The sequence below is a fragment of the Rhopalosiphum maidis genome, chromosome 1 (assembly GCF_003676215.2).
Source record: "Rhopalosiphum maidis isolate BTI-1 chromosome 1, ASM367621v3, whole genome shotgun sequence".
NCBI lineage: Eukaryota > Metazoa > Arthropoda > Insecta > Hemiptera > Aphididae > Rhopalosiphum > Rhopalosiphum maidis.
Window position 1 is genome coordinate 19,112,497 of NC_040877.1, and position 27,031 is coordinate 19,139,527.

At 25.3% G+C, this 27,031-nt stretch overlaps 5 protein-coding genes across 8 annotated transcripts; 2 read left to right on the top strand and 3 right to left on the bottom strand.

Moving 5' to 3' along the window:
- Nucleotides 1-1,412: 1,412 nt before the first annotated feature.
- Nucleotides 1,413-5,146, bottom strand: LOC113548877 (elongation of very long chain fatty acids protein 4-like). 2 transcript variants are annotated; one of them, XM_026949963.1, is made up of 7 exons: nt 5,008-5,146; nt 4,843-4,928; nt 4,495-4,682; nt 4,339-4,419; nt 3,407-3,706; nt 2,845-2,994; nt 1,413-1,758 (listed from the first exon to the last, which is right to left on the bottom strand). In XM_026949963.1, exons 2-7 carry the CDS (start codon nt 4,907-4,909, stop codon nt 1,678-1,680), a joined length of 867 nt encoding a protein of 288 aa, XP_026805764.1. In that variant the 5' UTR covers nt 4,910-4,928; nt 5,008-5,146; the 3' UTR covers nt 1,413-1,677. The 2 variants fall into 2 exon arrangements, with proteins under 2 accessions (XP_026805764.1, XP_026805765.1); XM_026949964.1 differs by having other exon boundaries at nt 5,012-5,115.
- A 5,429-nt stretch (nt 5,147-10,575) lies between these two features.
- On the top strand, nt 10,576-11,520 carry LOC113549712 (mitochondrial import inner membrane translocase subunit Tim22). Its single transcript, XM_026951152.1, has 4 exons — nt 10,576-10,783; nt 10,925-11,109; nt 11,191-11,263; nt 11,336-11,520. The coding sequence occupies exons 1-4, from the start codon at nt 10,576-10,578 to the stop codon at nt 11,419-11,421; spliced, it is 552 nt and encodes a 183-aa protein (XP_026806953.1). The 3' UTR covers nt 11,422-11,520.
- Nucleotides 11,521-11,585: 65 nt separating this feature from the next.
- On the bottom strand, nt 11,586-19,912 carry LOC113549708 (centrosomal protein of 135 kDa-like). Of its 3 annotated transcripts, XM_026951148.1 has the most exons (19): nt 19,803-19,912; nt 19,496-19,687; nt 19,105-19,411; nt 18,521-18,688; nt 18,247-18,425; nt 18,074-18,179; nt 16,796-16,911; nt 16,567-16,726; nt 16,399-16,494; nt 15,492-15,760; nt 15,268-15,426; nt 14,991-15,199; nt 14,723-14,933; nt 14,256-14,371; nt 14,057-14,182; nt 13,523-13,874; nt 13,073-13,452; nt 12,588-12,716; nt 11,588-12,478 (listed from the first exon to the last, which is right to left on the bottom strand). In XM_026951148.1, the coding sequence occupies exons 3-19, from the start codon at nt 19,397-19,399 to the stop codon at nt 12,454-12,456; spliced, it is 3,096 nt and encodes a 1,031-aa protein (XP_026806949.1). In that variant the 5' UTR covers nt 19,400-19,411; nt 19,496-19,687; nt 19,803-19,912; the 3' UTR covers nt 11,588-12,453. The 3 variants fall into 3 exon arrangements, with proteins under 3 accessions (XP_026806950.1, XP_026806949.1, XP_026806948.1); XM_026951149.1 differs by having other exon boundaries at nt 11,586-12,478; nt 15,567-15,760; nt 19,496-19,856; XM_026951147.1 differs by having other exon boundaries at nt 19,496-19,856.
- Nucleotides 19,913-20,770: 858 nt separating this feature from the next.
- Nucleotides 20,771-21,645, top strand: LOC113549713 (macrophage migration inhibitory factor homolog). The gene is made up of 3 exons (XM_026951154.1): nt 20,771-21,115; nt 21,183-21,355; nt 21,415-21,645. The coding sequence occupies exons 1-3, from the start codon at nt 21,008-21,010 to the stop codon at nt 21,491-21,493; spliced, it is 360 nt and encodes a 119-aa protein (XP_026806955.1). The 5' UTR covers nt 20,771-21,007; the 3' UTR covers nt 21,494-21,645.
- Nucleotides 21,646-22,850: 1,205 nt separating this feature from the next.
- LOC113549711 (calnexin-like) lies at nt 22,851-26,740 on the bottom strand. The gene is made up of 10 exons (XM_026951151.1): nt 26,576-26,740; nt 26,402-26,482; nt 26,174-26,336; nt 25,206-25,669; nt 24,888-25,153; nt 24,529-24,760; nt 23,932-24,072; nt 23,415-23,537; nt 23,188-23,331; nt 22,851-23,104 (listed from the first exon to the last, which is right to left on the bottom strand). The coding sequence occupies exons 2-10, from the start codon at nt 26,474-26,476 to the stop codon at nt 23,027-23,029; spliced, it is 1,686 nt and encodes a 561-aa protein (XP_026806952.1). The 5' UTR covers nt 26,477-26,482; nt 26,576-26,740; the 3' UTR covers nt 22,851-23,026.
- Nucleotides 26,741-27,031: the final 291 nt, after the last annotated feature.

A 27,031-nucleotide genomic window follows, 5' to 3' on the forward strand; every position in this document is an offset into this window, starting at 1 on the left:
GAAAAATTTGATTAATAATGGGGTTGTGAATTTAATATTTAATGTACTAAAAACCCATAAAAATGCATATCCAATCTTAAAAATACACTAAAAACAATATTTCAATTAAAAATGTAAAAATTAAAAAGTAAAAAAATTAATTATTTTTATTAAAAATAAAAACTACATTTTAATTAGGTAATTAATAAAAATCACGAAATGTGTGTAAAAGTTATAACTAATGAACATTTTTTATAAATATCGAAAAAAGTAACTACAAGGAATAAGTTATAATTTAGTCAAAAAATACCTCTAAAATTAAAAAAGTTTAAAAATTAAAATTTTTACTTTATCTAATTCAAACTTTGAGTTGAGAACGCTAAATTCTACAATAAGCTAAAAGGGGTTGATAAAAATTTTTACAAATAAAAAAATGGTATTCCATTATTCCGTATTAATATAAAACTGTGGTCATTTTTAGATATGTTACGTTAATAAATGGAATTGAAAATCCATTTTTCGTTTTGGATGCTATGTGATGTTGGATTCTTCGATAATAATCTCATTTAATTGTGATCATTTTTCAATAAAAATAAAAATTAATAATAAGTATGATTTTTTTAAATTAATTAGCTTCTACAAAAACTATATAATAATTATTTTGTATGAATAATTAATAAACATTAGAGATTAGAATCTAATACGTGTACCGTGTACCTTCTACTAGTTTTACGTACCTATATATATAAAAAAAAAAACATTTATTATTTTACTAGTTTCGAAGCTTTCGTATTTATTTCAAATGCAAATTATTGGTAATATCAGGTATTTAAAGTTAAATATTATCTATTGAACCGAATTGTTTTGCTCAACAGTAATATAAATAAATACTAATATGATATTATAATAGTGTGTTCAACACAATTCAAACACTTTTAACCATAGTACACAGTTGTTACTATACTTATTATAATAAGATAATTATTTATTATATATTTCACAACATAATGACAATAAAATTCTTTATATTGTATGCACTTATTAACTTATTTATATTCTAACAACATTTATTACTTATTGGTTATCGCAGCTTTAAAATTAAAATATTAAAATATTAATAAATATAAGTAAACATACAAATAAATTTAAGCCTTGTTAAAAGAAAAATTTAAATTTAGATTATATTCTATATATTCAAATATTCCTATTTATTGATTATTATTTATAATTAAATTGAACTCATTAATTACAAATTAATATTTCATTTAAATTACCGTTTTAATTTAAAGAAATATGATGTGTTATAATAGGTAGGTACTAAAATATATATAACCATAAAGTATGTTATTTGTATACCTAATTAGTATTGAATTATTTCAAAAAAATATATAGTTCATTTAAATAATCGTGTATACGAATAAAAGAATTATAAATATCAATGGAGAAAAGTGTTTATAATTTTATAGAAACATGTCACAAATTTACTTAGTCGGTAAATGTATACAATGTCTATATACATAATACATGTAGCCACGTAGCTTATACATTTTATGCTCAAATTTTGTTTGATGTTAATACAATAGTCAAGGCTGAAAAATCCAAAACAAATGATCTTAAAATAAATAATACAAATTGTTTTCAGTTCTTATATACTTTGTTTGTAATAATAATAATATAAAGAAAAATATTATAAAAAAATCAATTATTTTTTGTCGATTTACATGTCACATTTTTTGTATACTTGTAATTTCTATAGATGTTGGACTTATTTGTAGTATCCTATAACAAATGTTTAATAACTATTAATAGCAATGAAGTGAATAATAAATAATATAATATTTACATAGTGTAATCTGGTTATAGGTATATGTATTAATAAAAGCAGGGCTCAGGACTTAAAGCGTTTGCATATTTTTATAGATTGACTTAAAATCTAGCAGAGTACTATTTAATGGAAGTGTATACCATGTTAAAAAACGTTCAATTATGAAATTTTAAAATGGTTTTTTTGCTTTTTTCAAAGATTTTAAAAAAAAATGCTTATTTACAGTTTTTCTGATTATTTAGCTTTTTTAGCCAGTTTTTCTACTTTTTATATTTTTTTTCAGAAAATCCCTCGGGAAATCTCGGCAAAATGTCTCGAAAGTGAAGTTTGATTTGTTATAATATAAAGATTTATTTATTTATTTATTTTTTGATTTTTTAGTTAGAAACTTTTCCTAATCATTTTGTTTTAATATTTTTTATTGTTTTTAATTTTATTATTTTTAGTACAGTTATAAATTATGTCTACCTACTTTATCATGTAAAAATAAAGTTTTTTTTTTATTTAATAATTTTGCTCAAATTTAAGTTTTAAACACTTATTTTAAAGATTTTACGTGCTATAAGTTCTGAACTCTGGTAATAAGATTTTTTACAATATTTAACCGAGCCATATAGCAGTCGGGTTTCGAGTGTATATCGTCATTGAGCAATTTGCACCGTAATAAATGTGTAAATTTTAATTAAAATTGGTAAGAAAAATAGCATTTTAGTTAGGAAGGGAGAAAGGTATGTGAATAATAAAAAAAGTTCTTGACAAATTATTAGGACTGTAAGTAAAATCTTTGGATTATAAATATGAATTATTTAACTTTTATCTAGTGCGATGACGGATGAGGCATATTAGTAAACAATATAATGAGTAATTTAATGTTATTAATAATAATAGAAATTTTATATACTTAGTTAAATTAGTTAACTAGTGATAAAGGGGACGCTATAGTGGAGACGACGACGCCTCCTCCTATTTATGCTATACTGTATGTATATGTATAATGGTTAAAAAGATAATTTTTATAATAATTATTTAAGCGATTTTACCTTTTGAACATATGCGTTTGCGTAAAAGTTTCCAAATAGCACAATAAATGAAATCATGTAAATCACTAATAAATATTGCATCCATATAGGAAATTTGCATCCAGATTTAATTCCGTGGACACCCAAAAATAGTGCAGTGGTAAATTGAATCTAAATTTTAAAATATATGAGTTGATTAAGTCAAACACACATAAATTAAATAATAAACAGTCAGGGGCGGACGCAGGTAACAATTTCGGGGGGGGGGGGGTTGAAAAATAAGAATAATTACCACATAAGATAAAATAACTATTACGTTTGAAATTAATCATCCTTTCATTTGGGGGAAGGGGGTTGAACCCTTTTGCGTCCGCTACTGTATACAGTCAAATCCGCTTAATTGGGACACATCGGGCAGTGATTTATCTGTCTCCATTATCCGACTATCCCAAGTCCCAATAAACCGATGTATAATGCAGCGAATACATTTGTTTAGGATTCTGCTTATTTGTCCTCATTAAGCGGATTTTACTGTATTTATATATATATAGGTAATTAAATATAACTCGTGACATTTACTAACCAATTGAAGTATAGTTAAGTACTTTTTCCACCATAAATACTTTTCAATTTTAGGGCCCAAAGCACTCAGAGCATAGTATGAATACATAAGTACATGTATAAAACTGTTTACCATTGCAGGCAAAAACGTTGAGCCACTAGGCACCCATTTCACTCCAATCCACCACAAAGAGAACATAGTCGAATGATGATAGACGTGTAAAAAAGTGAGCTGTTTATCTTTTTTTCGGAGAATGAAGAAAATTGTATCACAAAATTCGAGGAGTTTTGAAAAGTAATACCACCAAATAGCTTTCAATAACTACAGTATAAAACATATTATAAAATGGCAATTATCTTTTGTTGAGTAAAACATAATTTATTATTGTATTTTATTTATAATTATTTATTACCCGTCTAAGCAAAATACTCGAAATATAATATTTAGATTTACTTTTATAAAATCATAATAGTATGTAAGTAATTATAAAAGATGATTTTTATAGTAATAAAACTAATAATTAAAGAAGTAAATTGATATTTTATACATATAAAATTAACAAACAATTAAACTTTAAAATTTATCTGAACAAAAATATTTTTATAATATTATTATTTAAATGGATACAATACAATTTTAATTGTTAAACTTATTAAAATATAAAATATAAGATTTATCACAAATTTGTAAAAAAAAATTACCAATGGATCGGTTAAAATATCTTTATGAATATATAAAATTATAATGTTTAATATTTGAATATCTTTAGTTAGTTTTAATTAAAGTTTTTTATTTATGTATGTATATTCTGTACTTATACCTTTATAAGTTACTTCAGTTATAAAAACTTAAGCTATTTAGTTATCTAATATAAATTATTTAAAATATAAATGGTAAGCTAAATAATAAGATATATCGATAAGTATATGTATCTATTTTTTAGAATAAGTTACCCTTAATTCGTCTTTGTTGTTGATAAATGTTAGTGGTTGACACACATAACTGTAGCGTAAACGACTAGATGCCACTAGAAGCTGTAAATCAAATGTTTAAATTGTAATGTACCTAACCCATTTAATAAATACAATTATAAGTTTTTATAGACATACTTCAATAGCTATATATAAATTTAGTAATGTCATGAAGATGTTGTATGGTACCAATATGGGAGTAAGTTTGAATGGTTTTCTATTTTTCATACATCTTGGACCCAAACCAACGATTATGAAATAAATTATTGTATAGATTACGGTTGGCGTTGGAGAATCAACCATCAACCAACCTTTTGTTCTATCATCTGTAAGAAGAAGAAATGTTTGTATTAAATATACTAGATGACACATATCTATATAAATATTATAAAAATATTTTAACCAATAAAGACTCTGTGCTTAATCTGTACTGATTTTATAATATAAGATAGATTGTATTATATTATTATGTATCAGTATACTTACCCGATACTGATAAAGACCATTGATAAAATTCGTTAAATTTTTCAGTCACTGATGTAGAAAAATTCATTATTGATGATTTCTTTATTCTAGGTAAAACATAAATATTAATATTAATACATATCTATGCTTTAAAATTATATAATTTATAGTTACATTTTGACTTACCTACGTATATTATTGTTACTGTGCCTTCTATTTAAATAGATTATGATCGTTAAAAATAGTTTAATTAGTAAATATTAGTTAACTGAAAAACGTTGTAGCCATCACGAGTCCACCCAGAGTACTGATCTGGAAAAAACTGTTTAATGACATGTAGAAGTGGCCAGTTTACTATCAGTATAACTATTTTCATAATACTGTTCGATCGAATGAGATCATCTCTCATTCTCCCACTCAATTTATTTAATGGAAAAAGTTTCTATACCGCTCAATTTAAAATAAAATAGGTAGAGCTGCATAACTCATTTGTTTTTTTGTTTTATAAATCAATCAACTATATACGATTTTGAAGTTTTCGAATGTAACCTTCAAAATGTATAGGAATACCCGAATCATATTGACTATCAGGGGTCTAGTCAGTCTAGAACTAAAATTATTTATATATATAATATAAGTAATCGCTAATAAATTAAAGACAGGTATTATGTTCAAATACACTATTAATATCTAGTTTATTTTACTTTATATATATTGTTTATTATTTATATTAGTATGTGTGTGTGTGTTGATTTTTCTTTTATTATGTCTGTTATTCACGATAAGTAAATGATCAAAAAACTAATTCAAAATGTTCAACTTGAGGATCATTTCTTGTGTAGCGAATTGGATTGAAGTTCTACTAAAGAATGGTTAAATTCCCAGTTTATTTCAAAATAATCGAAATAAAATAAAAAAGTAAGAAAAAATGAGAAACCAGTTTTTTGATAAAATCGATTGTTTTTAGTTTAATTTATAAACGAATAAATTTAATACTTGATAATTTCACAAAATATTTATGTTAGCGTTTTTTATACATGGTGTAGTTTTTAAAATATTTTGACTCCTTTTGAACTGTTTATAGTCGTTTAAAAATTGTCAATTTTTAAAGTTTTTTTTTTTATATATAAATACCGATAAAAAGCTTGAAAAATTAAAGCAAGATTGATCAAAAACTGTCCATTTACCAACTAAAAATTATCAAAAATATATCGTTATAACATTCTTTTATAAGCGTCTAAATTTAAAATATTGAAAAATGCATCAAAATCTCGAAACTACAAATTATTTTGTAATAAGAAATAAAAAAATTAAACAATTGTTTTTATAAACAAGTTTTTCTAGTTATAACAAAAATATAATGCTTACCAAAAATGTAAATTAAATTGAAATTTAAAATGTATGTTTAAAATTCAAACTATAAGGTTTTACATTACATATTTAACCGTAAAACAACTATTTCTCCACAAATGATTGTTGTTAAATTGTTGTAATTCAAAAATGAATAATCCTATAGATAATTTTTCACCAAGTGTTTATATTATCTTTTTATATATGCATGGTAAAATTTTTAAAATATTTTGATTCTTTTTGATCTTATTATATAAGGTTATATATTATAGGTATTTATAGATATTTTAATTCATAGATTTTTTTTTTTTTTGTATAAATGTCAATAAAAAAATATTTATTGAATCGAAATTCTTAAAAATGTAATATAAAATTCCAAATTATTTATTCCTCTATCTTTATAAAAATATTAAGAATATATATACATTTTGTTTTTGCATGCATTTAAAACTAACATTGAACGAAATTACCTACATATTATTTAATATAATGGATAATGATATTAACTTAAAATTGTAACACAAATACTGAAATACATATAATTTAATAAGAAAGATATTGTATCTTTCTCTATATAGTATAGGTACTTGTTTAAATTCTGATTTAGATGCAGTTGAATTAAAAATAAGTAATTTGATTAATAATTTAGATGAAAAATGATACTATGATAGTCTTGTTTGAAATGGATTCGCGCCTGACCTTTAAGTGACTTGCATGCAGAGGCGGCTCCAAAGAGGGGTCTCTAGGGGCCGCGGACCCCCAGGTCTATATTTCTAAAAAAAAAATGTATATTGTTGAAAAAAAATTATAAGCTAAAAACATATTATACCATCGACTATATATCATAGACACGTACAAGTATGTAAATATGACGGTATGTACGTGCTATGCTATCTATATTATGTATATTATGAAAAACCTATAATCATAAGAAAAATTATAACTAAGGCTCCCCCTAACCAAGTCTCTGGAGCTGCCCCTGCTTGCATGACTATATATATTATCTATATAGTAATAGTATATAGTTAAATAGATATTAGGTAATTAACTTGTTTAACTTATAAAGAGTAAAACTTGATTTTATTTAACGGCTCGTGGGTTAGACGTCCTCTGAAATGTAAGTTTAACTTATTCATATGTTCAAAATACTGATTCTAGGCCACTCTTGGAATCAACGTCAATAAAAAAAATCATAAAAGTTATCAAATTTTGAGTACTGTTATTTTTCATTACCTATACTTTCATGTATAGTATTTCTGTTGTTCATTTATTTGTGTATGACAAACATATTAGCTACACTTCCAGAGTTTCTGTGACCAATTCATACATTGTTATTGTAAAATAATTTGTAGGATATTAGTCAATATAGTCTCTTCTTTCAGTATACAAAGCAATCAATCGTGGTTTAAACCGATCGGTTCTATATGAAAGCATTTATATAGATATATCATAAAGATATATGTATAGGTATCTACACTATTTACGACCCAAATTATTCCATTCAATCGGTTGATTGTCAATACTTAATAGCTATATGTATATATATATAATATATAAACATGCTGAAATAGCAATATAATATGTAGGTAACGGGTTTCTTTTGCTTAGTTTTACGTTTTATATTTAATGTATCAATATGACAATATCTAACTAATAAACAGCTAGGCTTTCGTTTGTGCTTTGCTACTATGCATTTTCTTTTAACACTTAACGAATAATAGCTACTATAAAATTATACATTCTAAATTCCACGTATATGGTGTTTATTTATACGCAGAATGATTCTTTTATAACGTCCCTCTTCACTGGCTGACGTTGTGCGTACGTTTCTGGCGTTTTATCATTTAACACTTATTTTAAGTACTGATTTTTTTTTAATATTTTTTAAGTCTCATTTTCATACACTGACATGATTCTTTCTATTGATTTCTTAAAGGACTAGTTACGTCTACGGACTCATTTGGATTTTAGGCAAAAACCCCGAGTTAGTCGTTTTTTCTGGAATCCAGAATAATTTTCAACTCCGTAAAGTTAAAATGAAAGGAGATTATTTTTTTGAAGTATAAATGGGAAGATTTTTTAGGGATCATTAAAGTTTTCCACAAAATGCTCTAATATTATATTGAGTCATGATGGTTTTTAAAATTTTAGCTTGAATGGGATTTGAGTTGGAGACCAGTATAGCTGTATTGTCAGCATACGTTTCTATATTCCCGGGATGCGGCAAATGGGTGTTTCCCCCACTCCTGTTCTTATATTCTTATACTTATATCATTATTATCTCATTATTTGATTTTTATATAGACTTCTAAATTCAGATTCTAAATAAACCTTCTTCTTTTAAAAAAGAAAGGTTTATATTATATTCGTGTTTGCTATTTTAGAAATATCAATTACATTAAATAAATTGTATGACAAATCAAATTAAAAAAACCCCCACACCCCTCAAATAGTATTATCGACAACAATAAAAACCATTACAACTAAACAAAATCTACACTACAACAATAAATAATAATTATTAATTAAAAACAAATCATTTATTTTATTTTGAAATACTAACTATAATTATTTAAATTTTTAATATATTCCATAGCTCTACATAGTACATACGAATGGCTCTCTTCGTTATTTTGTCGTTTAGGGCAGTTAACATCATCAGCACATCGTTTGCTCTTCTGTATCCATGATACAATAACATAAGGCTCAAGTATATAGATTAGGTATATAAGTATATGAATATTATTAGCAGTATTGTAACCCTTTATTATTATAACAATTATCTTTTTATCATAAATGAAATTTACAATTTATTATATATTTTGTTCAAATTGATAATACATATAGTATATGTAGTATATAGTATATAAATGTTTTATAAGTTTTTCAATAATGACTTATATGGGGAACGTGCGCCCCCCGTGAAAATTAAAAATATAAGAAGAGGTACATTAAAATAAATACAATTTTGAAGCGGAGATCCGCCACCCTGCCATAGGCGCAATTTGGGCTAAATTTATGTTGACCAAAGTGACCCATGGGGGGCTTGCTACCCCCCTCACCCTTACAACGCCATTCATGCATTCATCGTATTAACTTATTATCTATAATTATTTATAGTTTATAATAAAAACACACACAAAAAAAAAAAAAAACGCTTGCCAAGTCAAGAATGTCAAAATCGGCATGTAAATTTTCTTGATTTTCAATTTTTAGAAATGTATTAATTGTATGCAAAATGTATGTATAATGTATTTTATTTTCATTTTCATTTAGTGAGATAGATCTCTGAAACGCGAGAGCGGATTTTGTTGTTTGGGGTCTTTTTAGATTCACATTGGCTAAGAGAAGTGCAATAAAGATTTTCAGAACTTTATCTTTTATAGTTAACTCACTTCAGAGCTTCAAAAAAAAATTTAAAACATATTTTATTGGACGTTTTTTATATTTTTATGCTCTATAGTTTTGTAGTGAGTTAACGATTTAAGATAAAGTTCTGAAAATTTTCACAGGACTTCTAGTCAATGTGAATCTAAAAGACCCCAAATAACAAAATCTGTTCTCTAGTTTCGGTAATCTAGCACGCTAAATGAAAATCTAGCAAAAAAAAATTATTTTTTTAACTGTGAAAAATTAAATAATTTTTTTTGAAAATTTTTAATCCCACATTTTGTATCTACTTGATAATTTCTTTTTAATGAGCTATCAACCAACTTTTTAGCTATATTAGTTTTGGAGAAAAGTTAAAAATTAGAAATTTTGGGACTGTTCACACCGATGATTTTGTGGATTCAAATCGTTATACTGCTCGGTGTGATATCGAATCTCTTTCATTAAAATTTCATGTTAAAGTTAGCTTAATTATCCATCTACTCATTACAACTGAGTAACATTTTTATCATTTTCCTATTTAACAAAATCAAGAAAAAAAAAATTAAAGTGTACAGGTAAATATATTTTTTATTTTAATTTAAATATTATATATTAAAGATATATGTCTTTGAGACATGGCAAAATGATTTATTATTTTATCTTTATCAATTTTAAAGCTTAGATCTCTCTCAATATTATTAACTGAAAAATCTGTCGAAAATTCAATTGAAAATTTGGGAGTGCTAAGCACCCCACATTGCGCATATGCCCCTTACGCAACCCCACATTTCTAGCACTGTACTATACCCACAGATATAGATAATAATATTATTGCTCTATGCAGTGACCATAGACTTATTATAATCTATGGTGAGTGATTATATAATATTTTCTGTTATCAAAATATTATCACAAACACATAAATTAGGTACCTACTAAAAAGTTTAAAAATTTTTATATTTAACGTAATATTTAAGTGTCTTAAAAATTATTCCATTTGTATTATTAAATATTAATTGTGACAGTCGTAACATGTCTAATAACGAGGAAAAAACCAATATGTCACAAGAAGAAGTTTTACATCAATTTGTTAATCGAATATTTAGCAATGATCAATTTCGAGAAAAAATCATGATGCCAAACGTAATGGGCCGGCCGGTAGTAAAATCAGTAGAAGAAAAAACTTTAGACGCTATTACTGAAAGTTGTGCATTTAAGTGCATTTTAAGCGGTGTAATGGGTAATATAAATCGATTTTTATTAACAGCGTTTGAAATATGATATTTCAGTAATAGGTTAATGTTAAAAATGTATCATATTTTTAATTATTTACATTTTATTATGAGTAGAACAAAAATGTTTATTAATTTGAGTTTTGTAGGTTTTGCTCTTGGTGGGGCCATTGGTCTTTTTACTTCTAGTGTAAATCCACAAATAAAACCACCTGGTCAGCAAGAAACAGTCAAAGAAATTATACGTGAAATGAAAACTTCTTCACTCGGTTATGCGAAAAACTTTGCTTTACTTGGAGCTGTCTTCTCAGGCATTGAATGTATCGTAGAAACAGTAAGTATTCAATAATAAATAGCATCTCTTAATTTTTTAGTATTATATTATATAATAAAGACATTTTCACTAATTGTATAGTATAGAGGTCAATCTGACTGGAAAAACGGTACATATGCAGGTGGAATAACTGGTGGATTAATAGGATTTAGAGGTTAAAATTTAAAATAATTGTCAAGTACTGATATAAATATATACACGATTAATAAAAATGTTTTTATTTTAGCTGGAGCCAAAGCAGGTTTACTTGGAGCTTTGGGTTTTGCTACATTTTCCACTGCAATTGATTATTACATGCGTAATTCTTCATAAATATTGTTAAATAATTTTATTTGTAATTGATTTTATTGTTGTAAATAAAATGTAAGTAGACTTTTTAATTGTAGTAAAAATATAATACTATGACTTAAATTTGTATATCGATTTATTTTTCTGTGATTTTAATATAATATTATGTTTATTGGCAGAAGTATCCTTTCATAAAATTAACTAATTCAAGAAAACCATAGTATAAATTCCATTTATCACATTCAATTAACTAAATAAATATTGAAATATTATACAAAAACTCAAACTAAAAGAAAATAAATATAAAAATACAATAATTATTAATTTATGCTATTAAAGAAAAATAGTGAATATTGGTGTAAACAAAATAGAAAAAGTATTCTGTATGACAAAATCAGATAATACATGATAAATAATTATAAGTTGAAAAATACTTACATATAACACATATTTATACATAATTTACATATTACATACACATACTTAGTAGGTTTTTTAATTCTTGCTTTCATTATTAATATATTTGTTCTGTTAGGCTCGTTTTACATGGGCACGTTTCATACGCAACGTATCGTATGCGCACGTTTTTGGTTACATTGGTTAAATACATACGCGCCACTTCGATGATGGCGTGTTTCCCTCACCAGTATAGCGCGTATGAACTCAATCAATGTTAACTAAAAACACGCGCATACAATACATCACTTATGATACGCGCCTTATTGTAATTGTTAATCATAAATTTTTTTTTCTTTATTAGTATGATTTATTTTATTATGTTAATCTAACTATAACTTACAATAAACTTATTTCTTTGGTTAGAAAAAAATTGTTAAAACTAAATTCCACTATATTTCCAAAAATAAAATTCAAAATTATATATTTCTTATTTAAGTATGGTTTATAAGAGTACAGTTCTTATAATAATGCGAGCTAAAATATATACTATAAGTACATAATACTTTTATTTAGATATTTAAAAAATATAAAATGTAAAAATAAATCGTGTGTCAAAATAATTAGTGTTTATTTTTATGATATTTGTTTTTGGTATTATCATAATGTTGTGCTGTGATACTCCCTAAAAATAATAATTGTATCGATTAATTATAATATAAATATAAATACAATAAATAAAGCATTACTTGAAGATATATAAATATTAAATAATTAATTTATTATATCTTTACCTTCTAGCTTGTTCTAACTTTGCTTTTTCAAATTTTACATCGTTAAGCTGTCTTTTTAATGAGCTTATTTCTTTTTCAAAAGTTAATATTGTAGAATGACACATGGTTAATTCATTTTTTGTTCTTTCCCTAAAATATTTACAATTTAGTAGGAGATTACTAATGAGTTTATATTATTTAATACATACAAATATTCTTTTTATGAATTTATCATTGTTAACAATATTTGAATAAATATTATTTCAATCAGAAATTAAAACCAGTTTATAACTATACAAAAAACTAAAATGAATATTGGTTTCAACCAAAGTTAAACTGCAATCAATTATTGTAACATTACATTTTGGCCATTGGAATATAAATCTTTTTTTTTTATCTCCTGTAACTGTATGGTGTTAAAAAATATAGAAATGAGGTTTTATCTGGATAACCATAGACCTATATTTCTAAAAACACTGGTTTTAATACATTTTTATTATACGTACAGTAACTCCCCGAGAGTTTTTGATTTTTGTTCACTATCTTCCAGCCTTTCTTTTAAATCATTTTTGATAATGGTTAATTGCATACATTCTTGCCTAGAATCACTCAATACTGCTTCTATTGTAGTTATTTTTGAACGTTCTCTTTCTAACTGTGTATTCATCACAGTTAGCTCATCTGTTAATCTCAAACGTTCTTCTTCTGCTTTGTGCTGTAAATTTTCAACATGGCCTAATCGTTCATTCAAATTAAACTTAGCTGAATCTACAGTTGAACATATTTCTCTACAAGCATATAAGTCTTGTTCCAATTTAGAAATACGATTGTTTCCAGAAGACAATTGAGATTCTAATGATACTATTTGATGAGTTAGATTAGATATCTATAAACAAAAAATTGATTTGTACAATTATAATTAACTGTTAGCAGTTTAATTTCTAAGTCTATTTTACTTGTGATTCATAACTTGATATAACATCTTCTTTGTCCACTAGTTTACGTTCTAAATCAGTTACTCTATGTTCTTTTTCTCTAAGAAGTGTCTTAGTAGATTTGGCTTCACTTTCAAGACTATAGTTGTTACTTTCTAACTGAGTAGCCTCACAATTTAATGTCTTAAATTGTTCTAGTATTTCATCCCTTTCAGATTCTTTCACTTCAAGTATCTCTTCCACTCTTCTTATTTCTAATACATATACTTGTAATTGCATTTTCAAATCTTCTGCTTGTTTTTTGGATGCTTCTAATTCAGAACGCAAGACTTTATTATCTTGAACAATCATATCTAAATCATTTTGAAGTCTCCTTAAAAAAAAAAAAAAAAAAAAAAAAAAAAAAAAAAAAAAAAGTAAAATAATTTATACAACTGATTTTAACAGAAATAGAAAGACATTTAACATTTTCATGCATATTATTATTTACTAATTATAGTAAAATATATTAAAATATATTGGTATAACATGTTTTATTGTTTTGTATTTACATACTTCTTTTCTTTTTGATGACCACTAGAGTTACTTTCAATTAATTTATTCTCTGCTTTGATATTAGAAAGTTCATGTTTTAAATGATCACACATCTTTTCTGTTTCTGATTGTGAACTTAAAGCGTTACTGTTAAATACAAATTAATAATTACCTCAAATTACACAATATACATTATTAAAAAATTAAAATCTATATTTACGCAATTTTTTTAGCAGCATCTGTTAGTTTTGTATGTAATGATTGAATCTGTTTTTCTTTATCTGTGACTAATGAATCTAGATGAAGAATACGCTTGGTTTTTTTCTCCAGTTCATTCTTAAATTTAAAATTGTATCATATAAGATATTTAAGTTTATAAAATATATGTAAAGTAATTATTAAAATCTCTATGAAATAGTTAAAAATATATAACCTTTTATAAATAGTGTGATAATAAACAGGCATGTATATATGGTGGGGGGAGGTTTAAACTAATTTTGAGTAATGAGGAAGAAATTATTTTATTATGTTGTGGTACAATTTGTATTGTTATGTTTTGTAAACCCCACCTCACCAAAAAAAAAAAAATTATTTTGTATATGTACCTGATAATGAATTACATTTTTATTTGACAGTTTACAAATACGATCCATTATAGTTTACCAACATTAATGTTATTATACTTACTGTTAATGTATCACGTTGATGGTCAATAGCAATTATGTTGTTGTGAGATTTATGTCGTTCTTGTTGTTCATCAATCAATTGATTATTAAGTTTATTATTTATGAGTTTTAATTCTTCTATTCGAACATGTGCATGTTCTAATTGTTCTTCAGTAGCATTTTGAGCAAACTGTGTAGATTGCAGTGTCCGTTCAAGACGATCTTGACTACATCTAGTTATCGGTTTATTTAAATTACTTTATTGTACATAAATGTATATAAAATCTTACTTTTGATCATCCATCATAGCAGTAAGTCTATTTAATTCTGCTTTTAAATGAGAAATTTCTCTAAGATATTTCTCTGATTCTCGTAGTTTATTGGCACTTTCCCATGTCAGTGAACGTTGTTTTTCAATCAACTGGTGTTTTTCATCTTCCAATTGTTTAACATATTCCCATTTATTGTGTTCATTATTCTTTACAGAATCTCTAGTTTTCTATTAAGTTTTATTAACTTAATTAACTAAATAGCTAAAACCCTAACATCAATAAATATATCACCTACCTTAAGTTGGGAATTCAAGAAATCAATTTCTTTTTTTAAACCAATTATTTCTTCAGCAAATTCGTCTTTTTCTCTTCTGAGCTTTAAAATGTTTTGTCTATCTAATCTTTCATATTCTTCTGTTTTCATTTCTTCTATTTTTTTTTTTAAATCTAAGATCTGGAAACATAAACTTTAATAAATTACACTTTATTAAAAGTGTGATAAAGAACTTATTAGATTACTTCTACATTATATTGTTTCTTTAAACAGTTGATTTCATATAAGTATTCATCTCGTTCTGCTCGTAGTTTACTCACTGCTATTTCTAAATCATTTGACCTTTTCTCTTGTCTTAATGGATCAAGTTGAGATTTATTTATTTTTTCTAATTTTTTCTCATAATCTTTTCGTTCTGCATCAAAGGTTCGTTTAAGTTCATTTACTGACTTGTTGGAACATGTATAACATTTATTTTCTTGCCATGGCATAGTATTGATATTTTTATCTAATTCTAACATAAAAAATATTTTATGTATATTTTTATAAACTTATACATATTTATTAACAAGGTATGTTCAGAAAGTAAAACCTATTTTCTCTTTTTATTGTGTCCTCAGTGTTACCTTAATTTCAGTTTTCCCTGATTATTTTGTTATATCATCATTGACATTATGGTAAATATAAAATAATTTTGTATAGTTGTTATCCATATACTATGTGGCAAATGTTTAAAATGAATTAACAAATTGAAAATCCCCGCCACATAAGTTACACTTGATGATTCATTTTTTTAATGTACAGAAAAGTAAACTCCTATAGCCCAGATCTGGCATATTGTGATTTTCATCTTTTTTACACATGAAATTATTTTTGATAGCTAATACTTCATCGACAATAACAAGGTGAAAGCAACTGTTAACACATGGTTATAATTTCAGGAGACATCTTTCTATAATGAAAGAATACAAATACTAGTGCCCCATTATGATAAGTGCTTAAATAATGATGATTATGTTGAAAAATAGCTTAACATTTGTACTTAACGTTTCCTTAATTTGTTTTTTTTTTTTACTTATTTTTATTTCCCAACGAAAACTACTTTCTGGACATACATCGTATTTTAAAATTAATATAAATTAAGTAATTTACTTGACTTTTGTATATTTTGTTCAAGTTGTGATATTTTTTGTGATTGTAAACGGTTCTCTTCAGATATTTTTTCTATTTCTGACATTAACTCAGTTTCTTTGTTTAAAAAAAATTGAATCAATGTATTGATATAATCACTTTAAAAATATATTTTAATTTTAAACTCACCTATATTTTTTGATAAGTTTATTTTTTCTAATAACTGTTTTTGATCATTGAGAGATTTTTTAAGTTTATTTTCATATTCACATATCTCAGATTCCAGAGACTGATTTTTTGTTTTTAGTTCTAACAAGCATGTATTATTTTCTAATATAACACTTATATCCTTAAAATCAAAAAATTTTAGCCTTATTAAGTACTAACAAACTATACTCAGTAAAGTAAATTTAATTACCTTATCACAATTACAATGGTTGTTGATATACTCATTAAGGGATCGTTGAAGAGACTTTTTTTCTTCAGTTACTCTAGTTAAATGAAACATTGCTTCACTATGATTTGCCAATGCTTCTATACAAATTAAAAAACAAAACATAGATTAAATTAACCTCTCTATTATGTAGTTATATTGCTAAATTATAAAAAAAAATAATAGAAAAAGGTTCAAATGTTACACTTAGGGGAGGGGGGTAGTAAGTTAATTGGGAATAGACAAAGAGACATGCCTAAATAAAGATAGTTTTTATAGAGGATTAAATAAAAAAGAAAATCAGTACATCCCAAATTCAAATTGGAAAAAATACCCATACCCCCCTCACCAACTTTACTTATATTTTGATGACCACTTTTCAATTACACAGATATTTAAATTCCAATTATAATATATTTTAATAGTAATACCTATGTTCTACATGTAACAGTATAAAATAATAAAATAATAATAATCAACATATATAATTTATTCAATATACTAAATAAATAATAAAATGATTTATTTATTATTAAATTATTGTTTTTGATATTAAAAATTGTAAAATTTGTTCTATAATTGACATAAATTGAAATCAATATTTTAATAAAAATTATTTTGGATATAAGTTTGTGCCATCTTCTTGTTCTAATGAAAAAATATAGTTAGGAAAAAAGTAAAAAAACTCTATCGTCCTCCCTGCAACCCCCCACCACTACCCCTAATTTGAACACTGAGTGCATCACACAACATGGGAGAGGTGTTGTATAGAAAGAGAGAATGTACACTAAAAACGACGATAAGAATAAGAAGAAAAACCTAAACTTAAATCATTTGAATTATGTATATTATAAAATGAATTAACATATAATATGACATATTGCAAATCTTAAAGGGTGAAACTGGACTGTAAGAATATCATATTTTAATATGATCAACATAATATAGTTGATCTTTTTTTAGAATGGATTGGTTTAACCAAAATAGTGATTAAATAATAAACCACTAAGTGGAAGGTGATATTATTATATTATTTTTGTAAGATTTTAAATTAACTGAGAAAAAATGTATTTGTGTTTATTATTTAATAATATATAATGCCTATTCTGAAAATTGTAACCTATTATGAGCTATTTTATATCAAAAGATTCAACAGTTCGAAATATTTTTTAAAATTTGGAAAATAGTTCATTAAAGCATTAACTGAAGTTTCTTTATTCAAAGTAACTAGATCACAAATTAAATTAATTTTTAATTTATTACCATCCAATTGTCTTCGAAGAACTTCATTATCAGCTCTCAAATCAATGTAAGTATTCGCATCATTTTTTATCGTTTGATTTTGTTGTTTAGGTGAATATTTACTAGACTAATATATATAATACATATTGTATATTATTTGTTTTTAATTGTGTGATTAATATAAATAATTTTACCAGAAATTTAGTATGCTTGATATTTTTTTTTAAATGTTCAGTTTCTTTATACAATTCTTTTACTTTTTCCTTTAAAATATTATTTTCTTTTTGAAAAGATTCTTTATTTTCATCTCTGTTTTTATAATTATCTGAATTATCAATTTGTATTAAAGGCCTTAGAGACTTGAATTCTTTACCTGAGGTATTAATAAATATTATTAGTAAAATATAATTAAATATAATGCAATAAAATAGATAATTTATAGCTATAAATATATAAATGAATAAATACTTTTAGTTTCAAGTTGTGGTATCAAAAAAAGATTTCCCAATTCTAAAAGTTTTGCATTTTTTGTAACTGCTTCGTCTTCCAAATGTTCAACTTTTTTAATAAGTTTTTCATTTTCTTGTTTCCATTCTTTTTTTTCATATTCCAAGATACCAATTTTATTTTCAAGTACTTAAAATAAAAAAAAATAAGGTTAATTAATACATAATCAAGAATAATCAGGTTTGAAGAATTAAGAATGTAAGTATAATATATTTATTGTCTGTGTTATTTGATATTTACTCGGGTAGAACTATTATTTACAAATTGTAGTGTGTTTTGATGGTTAAAATTGAGGAAACATTTTTCATTCTAACAACTGTTAATTAAAAAATCTACAATCTGTCGTTTTTTTTATCGAAAATTTCTTTTAAATAGTTTTATTTAATTAAAAATTATATATTTAATCCAAGTATTAATATTTAAAATAACTATTATGGATGTATTACCAATTTGAGTAAATGAAAAAGACATCAAACATTACATAATGTTATATTACCTAATATAATTTTCAAATAAAATTTAATTAAAAACAAAATTTGACTTACTTTTAATATTTTCAAGTTCTTTCTTTAATTTTAATTGCAATTCGTTATGTTCTTGAATAAGTGAACAATTATCTCGTAAGTACGGTGCAGATTTCGCTTCCAAGTTTCGGGCAATCTCAAGTGTATTTTGAGCAATATTTTTGTACTGTTTTAAGCTGTCAGTTGTATGCAATAAGTCTTCTATTAGCTGACTAACAAGATCAATAGAATCAAGTGGCATAAATTGTCGATAGCCAAGTGCATCCAATTGATATCTTATTGATTCAAAACGCTCATTTTGTTCAGTTTGATTCATTTTTGAGATTGACTTGTGGATTTAATTAAATATAAACACAAAATAATTAATCTGAATATTTTTGAGACATTATAATCAAATAAAATTGCCTAATACCTTCAAAACTTCAATATTAAATTTTTTATCCTTAGTCTATGTATTGTAAAAATTAAAATATATTTTTAAATAATAATTCATAGACATTTTGTAGATTTTTACTCATATTTAATCTGTTCACTGATGTGTTCCTGTTCAGCATGTTATGACGTTTTACAATTATTCAGTAACTGAGCTATCCAGATTCAAGCACTGGGCGTTCGGATAAAAAATTCATAGAAAAATAAATAAAATTATAAATTTATAAGTAAAAAATTATTAACACTATAAGGACTCTAAGATATATTTATTATATAAGTCTATAAACCTAATCCTCAATCAATCTTTTCAATGATGTAAGCACAGTCGCACAGATATTCATTATACATCTGTGGATGTAAGTTTAAAATTTATTTTTATTGATAACAAAATGATGAAAATAACGACCATTTTAATATTGATAATAAGTTGAGATAAGACAATTTAAAATTTAAATCACTTTAATATAATTTATAGTCGTGTAAAAGACGTAATTTTTTATGGAAATAATTAATATTGGTATTATAGTATTTTCTAATGAGATAGATAAGATTAACTTATTTTCTTATCTATCAAAGTAGTGTTAATAGATTTATATATTGTTAAAGCAAATGCTACAAACATTTTTTCAATGTTAAACTATATATACTTAACTCTATTAGAGAAAGTAAAAAAAAATAGTTACAATAATAATACAATATGTTTAGTTTATTTTTTATATAATATTTAGGACCCAAAGGACTTCTTTAGGTTATATTATATTTTGTACTAAGATGTTTTTAAAAATCTTATTTGAATTTCAAGTAAAACGTATGGTAGGTTAAATGCTCAAAAACATTAAAAAAACCTTACTCGCCCAAAACTCAATGTGATTTGGAACACCTACTTTTTATTTTTTTTTTAACCAAGTTATTGTTAAATTTCAATTTTTCTTTTTTTAGCAAATGTAGTCATTGTCGTATATACTGTGCATCTATGCTTTATAGATTTTTTTTTAAATTAAAAAAATTAATATTGAAGTTGTAAGAGCCTGGAAAATATAAAATTCGTGTTCATTTCTCCAATGATTTTACCCGTGTTGAACTGTTGATTTAAACAACAAAACATTTTGTATTTTGGTATTGGCTAACGTCACGGCGAGGCTTCTCCCACTCCTAAAATTTCATAATTGCTAAATGAGGCAGCCTGTATATAATCTATAAATCTTGATTACAATATAACCGTTGTCGTTACGACAACTAACAAAAACGACATTTGTGCCCAAGTTATGCACTAATTGGCGCTTGGATAATATACCACTATATCAAGTCAATAGCAGATTATCAGCTCAAATGTCAAATCATACATTGAGCAAAGAGCAAAGAGCATTGATTGTCAGTAGCCGGTGCCCGGTAGCCACTAGCCACTAGCCAGTTGCCAGTAATACTAATAATTGTACTATAGTTCAGTCATTTATTGTTTCTGTTTTAAAGAATTCTTATTTAATTTTGCAACATGCCTCATTTTCGTTTGGAAACAAATATTTCCAAGTCTAAAATAACATCGGAGGTATTGAAAAAGATTTCTGCAGCTGTGGCTAAAACTCTTGGAAAACCAGAATCAGTAAATACATATTTATTTTTTATTGATATTTTTTTTTTACTCAAGTAGTTTTTGTAACTTGTTTTAGTATGTAGTTGTAACTATTGTGCCTGATCAACTTATGGCATGGGGTGGAGATGATACCCCCTGTGGTACAGCTACATTAATGAGTATTGGTTGCCTAGGCGTTGAACAGAATAAGAAACATGCCGCTGTATTGTATCCTCTTTTAAAAAAAGAACTAGGCATTCCAGATGACAGGTAAGTTCACTTTATTCATTTATCAATGAGGTAACGCAATTAATAATTATTGTTTCTAGATTATACATAGTGTTTTCGGACCAAAGTTCATCCAATGTTGGTTATACCGGAACAACCTTTCAAACAATTTTCGGATAATTAATATACAAGGAATAGAAAACACATCACCAATTCAGATTTTTTTATTTTACTGACTGATCATCTAAACTTTATTATCAAATCCTAAAAAATTGTTTTAAAATTATAATAATAAAAGTAAAATAAATGGTAAATGTTATGTATGTGTATTACATTGACTTATAGATTAATATTTTTTTTTATTCTTCATCAATCATCCGTTATAATAATTTTGATGGTTATTAGCAGTATATACAATTATTAATTATTATGTTTCTTATAGGAATAATATTTATGATTTTATCTAATCAATTAAAACTTTTTAAAGGATAAATATTTGTTTAAAAATTTTAGATTTTTCATTCTTTGATTTTATTTTTCAAATATTTACCAAGGTACAATATACATTTTGAAAATTGATTTTTTACAATAAATTAAGTGACAATGCAACGTATATGAGTAGTTAAAGAAAGGAAGAATCATGGAATGTCACAGAAATAAGCAATTGAATGATTTTTAATAATTTAGAAAATGTTGCGATATTTAAGGTTAAAATATCTTCTGAGGTCTTCAGTATATAAATTTGATATTAGAAGTGGTTGAATAGGTTTAAATGGAAGTATTTATAGAGATTTTTGGCTTTGTGTTATACTGTTAAAATGGAGAGATCATTTCATAGTTTTATAGTTATCTAAAACATAAAAAGGAGCAGTGGCGTGTATAGAGAGGGATATATATACAGGTATATAAAATGTCAGAATAACAATTATAAAAATAAGTATTATAATCTATAATTAATTATGAAACATATTATTATTCAGAATTTTTCAAAAACTAATTATATCAAAATATACATTATGACTTAAAATCCTTAATAAATATTTTGTAGCTAACAAAGTACTGGCAGGTATTGATTTTCTTAAAAATCTAGTACTTGTATATATAATTACCTAGTCAAATACTAGGCGGCAAATAAATATTAAATTAATATTTATAATTCATTATAACTATTTGTCTCATTTCATGATTTCATCAGTATGCAAATAATAAATGATTATTATTAAGTTGCACTACTAAACTTGATAAGAAGTAAGTTAATTAACTATTATTAAATAACAATGAAATTTGTCTATCCAATAATAACAATTATTCAATCAAACCAATTTATTTAACACAATTGAGATTATATTTTAAAATCAGACACATTAATTTTCTTTATATAATATAATATACATACACAAATATATATATATATATATATATAGTATAAAACAAATTATAATCAAACATGAAAGCAATAAATTTAATTAATGCACAAGTGTATCAAAAGTGTTTTAAAATATAATAATTCAATTAGTGTATGTATTTTATAACACTAGTACAAAATTATTACAGAGACCTGTAATATAAATATTTGAGTGTAACCTTTTTTTTTCGGTTTTAACATTATCATGACTAATATGTTTAAAAAAAAAATAAATAAACAAAACAAAATACACAAATTGTAGGATACAAACAAAATGACGCTACCAAAGAGATAAGTGATAAGCAGATTCAGTCTTTTCTTGTTCTGCGCTTTCTTGGAGAGGATGGTACTTGATCTTCATTAGTTTGATCAGTCTCTACATCAACCTTTACAAATATATACACATAATATATAATAAAAGAGTATTTCATCAATTATTAATAACTATTTAATTTTTAGTAGCACATACATTTTCTTCATCATCATCAGCACTTTTACTATCAACTTCTTCATCTTTTGTATCTGCTTCTTGTTCTTCATCAGATACTTCTGGTTCTACATCAGGTACAGGTTCATCAGTTTTTTTACTCAATTCATTTACAGAAGATTTTTCCTATATCAATTTGAATAGTGTAATATAATGTGTATTTTAGGGAACTGAAAAAAAAGCTATTTTTACAGTGAAAGAAAAATTACTTTTGATGAAGTGCAGCAGGTAATAACTATTAGTACGACAGTCACAGCAATAACTACAACATACACGGCCCACAACCAAGGGTTTTCATTGGTATATCTAATTACAGCTCCAAATACGCTTTCCTAGTTATGAAAATAAAAAATTGTTATACAATAAAATAATTATAATAATAACAATAGGTAATACAATAAATACAGGTACATTGATAAACAAAATGGGTAAGTATGAATATAACAAGGTACAATCAACTTTTAATTAGTTACTTATTTAGTAACTAACTACCTTTAAATATCTTTGCATCAAATATGATATATAAATAATCACAGGTATAGAACAATAAATTATATAACATAACCATAATCCTGGCTTATAATTCATATTCTTGAGAACTCGACCCCAAAAAGTGCCCTATAATATATATGTAGATATTTTTGTTTGAAAACTATTACTATAATTTCAATATTTAAGATCTTAAATTAAAATAAGATAAAAAAAAAAAAAAAATTAAAACATTACCGATTCGTGTGATAAATTCTTCTTTTTCAGCAACCATGTTAATTCTGACCATTTTTCAGCATGTACCTCATCATCTGTTATTATGACATTATCAAAATAAATTTTGTCTGAAATAGACCATAATTCAAAACCAATAGCACCCTATAATATAATACACAGAAGTTAATTAAACATAAATTAATACACACAATGAATCTTTAACATATTACACAACAATTTTAATTATTCATTATTTAAATAATTTTTAGTTTTAAATAATATTATCTATCCAGCTAGAATACAGATTGTACTACTTTTAACATGTTTACATGAACACTAATTTAAAAAAAACTTTCATTTTTTTATGTTATAAATTACAAAAGGAATCTTTTTTATAATATAAGTCACTGCATATTCTTTTTTAAAAACTTTTAAATAATAATAATTATTATTAGTTTTTCAAGATACGTTGGGAATGTAAAATATAAATTTACTAAAAAAAATAATAATTTTAGTAAGTTAATAAATATAGTAAAATAAATCATTCAGTACATCAATATTTTCTATAGAACAGATTTAAATAATACAAGTTACAAAATATACTACAAAAATACTTACAATAGGTGAAGATTTAAGTGGATTTTTATCATAAAAGTAATCGGGATTATGTATGAGTCGAGGAGTCCACTTTCCACGGTAGTTTGGATTGTCTATTAATGGCTGCTTCCATTTGCCTTTGAACTTGGGATTTTTCATTAATGGTCTTGACCAAGGTCCACAACCAGAGCGATCTTCACATTTTGGATTATTAATTAAAGGTGGTTCCCATTCTCCATCCATATCATTATCCCTTAAATAAAATAAATTTACATACAAGTCAATAATACATACAGATTATATTACCTTATTACTTTATTTGACCATAAATTATTTTAAAATAAATTAAGTCATCAAACAAAATATGAACTAATGCTTACCAATCAGTAGGTTTAACTGCGGCAGTATCAGGTATGTGAGTGGGTTCTTCTTCCAACCAATCATCTGGCATAGAAGAGGATTCATCAGGAATACTTTCAGGTTCACTTTCATCCCAATCATCTGGTTTAACAGCACTTTCATCAGGAATTTTACTTCTTTCATCCCAATCGTCAGGTTTTAAATCATTCTTATCAACTATCTCTTTTGGTGGGTTAATTGGCGGATTAAAATCATCTTCTGATAATAAATCTCCTTCATATTGCAACTAAAAACAACAAAATATTAAACTTAATAATACATTTTTTTAAATAACTTACTTCTTGGTCTAAAAAGAATGAATATGAATTGTCTGGTTTAACAACTAAGGTAAACAAATGAGGTTGATGGTCAGTAAATACGGTCTCTTCTGTTTTTAATTTTAAACAGTGTTTTTCAGTTATTGTATTGTTCCTAGGATTTTTATGTCTAATTATAAAATGCACTTTGGAAGTTGGTCCACACTTATCTGGGCCAAACATAATTGAATATGGAGTTTTATCATTGAACTGAGTTAAATCCTTAACATGAGGACCTTCAGTAAGCAACTTTAAATATGCTCCACCACAAGTATGTGGTTTTTGAAACGCTACTTCATACTGAACAACTAGAGTTTTTCCACTGTCAAACTTGAATGGTTTGTCAAGTTTTGATGAAATAGCAGCATGACGACTCTCTGATGCTAAAACTAGACCTCTGTCACCTTTCAGTGGGAATCTTTCTAACTCATCAATACTCCATTTACCTAATAATATAAATAGTTACAATGATTAAAAAGTACATACAATACTAAAAAATTATCTACAATTTATTATTTTATTAAACACTTATAGTTTTATAGTAGTAGAATATTATTCCATCATTATTTGATACATTTGATATAGTCATTAATCAAAATCGTTTTTTTTTTTTTTTAGATTTCTTAAAGTATAATTTTAAAAACTATTATCTCCCTGATTAAATGATTAATCAAAGAGTAGTGTTATTAAAAATAATTAGAGTTTGCAGATGTTAAATTATTCAAAATCTTATATTATGGTTAATTTGATAGGTAAAACAAATTATTTATTAACTTTTCTAGTATTTAAGACTACCTGTAATCCATCCCACTATTGGCAGCTTATTAGCTATCTTGTGCTATTCAATTTAAATTAGTGTATGTAAGTAAATTTAATATTTATAACAAGTTCTAGGCGTGTGCAAAACAATAAAATATAACCTTTATTCACATTTATTATAAGTGGTTTACCATCATATTGAGCTAATTCCTCATCAACATCTGGCTTCTTGGAATTAGATTTGATCCATTTTTTACCTAATGACAATGGATTGTCGAAATGTTCGGCCAGGTACACGCCTTCTTTAGTTAAAGTTGGGCTAGTGTAAGGCACTGATTCTACGCTAACATCACTCTGTAGAAGGGTACACGTATTAAATAAAAAAGATGAATTAATTGTAGTTGAGACTCATTGCTTACTGGTGGTTCTTCTTCGCCAAATGTCAATTGCACAACTAGCACCGCTATACATGCCAGTAGTTTAATTTTGGCCATTGATATCTGCTCGACACATACAATATTATATGAATGAAAAACAATGATAAGTTTATTAAAAATCCAAAGCTTGACAACCAATGAATAAACTTTACTTACACAGTAACACTCGTAGGCACAGGGCGATTTTTAACAAAAACACTCAAATGTCAAATAATTAAATTTGTATATTTGTATGATAATGAAAAAACCTACGTAACCTCACGAGACACGAATCCACTGAATCCAGTAATCTACGGCAGGGCTTTCGGCAGCAGAAAATGACAAGACAGAAATAATATTACTGGACCGGCGTATTACCGCAGTGCGTGCAACTGTGTTCAGTGGTGAATAGCTGTGGCAATGATGATGATGATGATGATGATGATGGTAATGATGTTATTGATATTTCCCCCACCTTTCCCGCTCATTTTCTAAATTTTTCTAAATCTTAACGAGTGATTTTGAAATCTATAACCGTACCCAGGAGCCCGTGTATTTCAGGTTTTTAAATAATTGTTTGATTTTTCTCTTAATTTTATAAATATGATTTTAGTTCTCAATATTGGGGTATAA

Bases quoted from the DNA above. Each gene is read 5' to 3' on its own strand.
- LOC113549713 (XM_026951154.1), top strand. From the start codon at position 21,008: ATGCCTCATTTTCGTTTGGAAACAAATATTTCCAAGTCTAAAATAACA. The intron at 21,116-21,182 runs GTAAATACATAT...AACTTGTTTTAG, and splicing joins CTCTTGGAAAACCAGAATCA to TATGTAGTTGTAACTATTGT. The intron at 21,356-21,414 runs GTAAGTTCACTT...TATTGTTTCTAG, and splicing joins CTAGGCATTCCAGATGACAG to ATTATACATAGTGTTTTCGG.
- LOC113549708 (XM_026951148.1), bottom strand. From the start codon at position 19,399: ATGAATCAAACTGAACAAAATGAGCGTTTTGAATCAATAAGATATCAA. The intron at 18,180-18,246 runs GTAAAATTATTT...TATATATATTAG, and splicing joins TCAAGCATACTAAATTTCTG to TCTAGTAAATATTCACCTAA. The intron at 16,495-16,566 runs GTGAGTTTAAAA...TTTTAAACAAAG, and splicing joins AAACTTATCAAAAAATATAG to AAACTGAGTTAATGTCAGAA.
- LOC113549711 (XM_026951151.1), bottom strand. From the start codon at position 26,476: ATGGCCAAAATTAAACTACTGGCATGTATAGCGGTGCTAGTTGTGCAA. The intron at 24,761-24,887 runs GTAAGCATTAGT...ATTTTATTTAAG, and splicing joins GCAGTTAAACCTACTGATTG to GGATAATGATATGGATGGAG. The intron at 23,332-23,414 runs GTAATTTTTCTT...AAATTGATATAG, and splicing joins CCTGCTGCACTTCATCAAAA to GAAAAATCTTCTGTAAATGA.
- LOC113548877 (XM_026949963.1), bottom strand. From the start codon at position 4,909: ATGAATTTTTCTACATCAGTGACTGAAAAATTTAACGAATTTTATCAA. The intron at 4,683-4,842 runs GTAAGTATACTG...TTCTTCTTACAG, and splicing joins ATGGTCTTTATCAGTATCGG to ATGATAGAACAAAAGGTTGG. The intron at 1,759-2,844 runs GTAAAATCGCTT...CATTTGTTATAG, and splicing joins CAAACGCATATGTTCAAAAG to GATACTACAAATAAGTCCAA.
- LOC113549712 (XM_026951152.1), top strand. From the start codon at position 10,576: ATGTCTAATAACGAGGAAAAAACCAATATGTCACAAGAAGAAGTTTTA. The intron at 11,110-11,190 runs GTAAGTATTCAA...CTAATTGTATAG, and splicing joins TTGAATGTATCGTAGAAACA to TATAGAGGTCAATCTGACTG. The intron at 11,264-11,335 runs GTTAAAATTTAA...TTTTTATTTTAG, and splicing joins TGGATTAATAGGATTTAGAG to CTGGAGCCAAAGCAGGTTTA.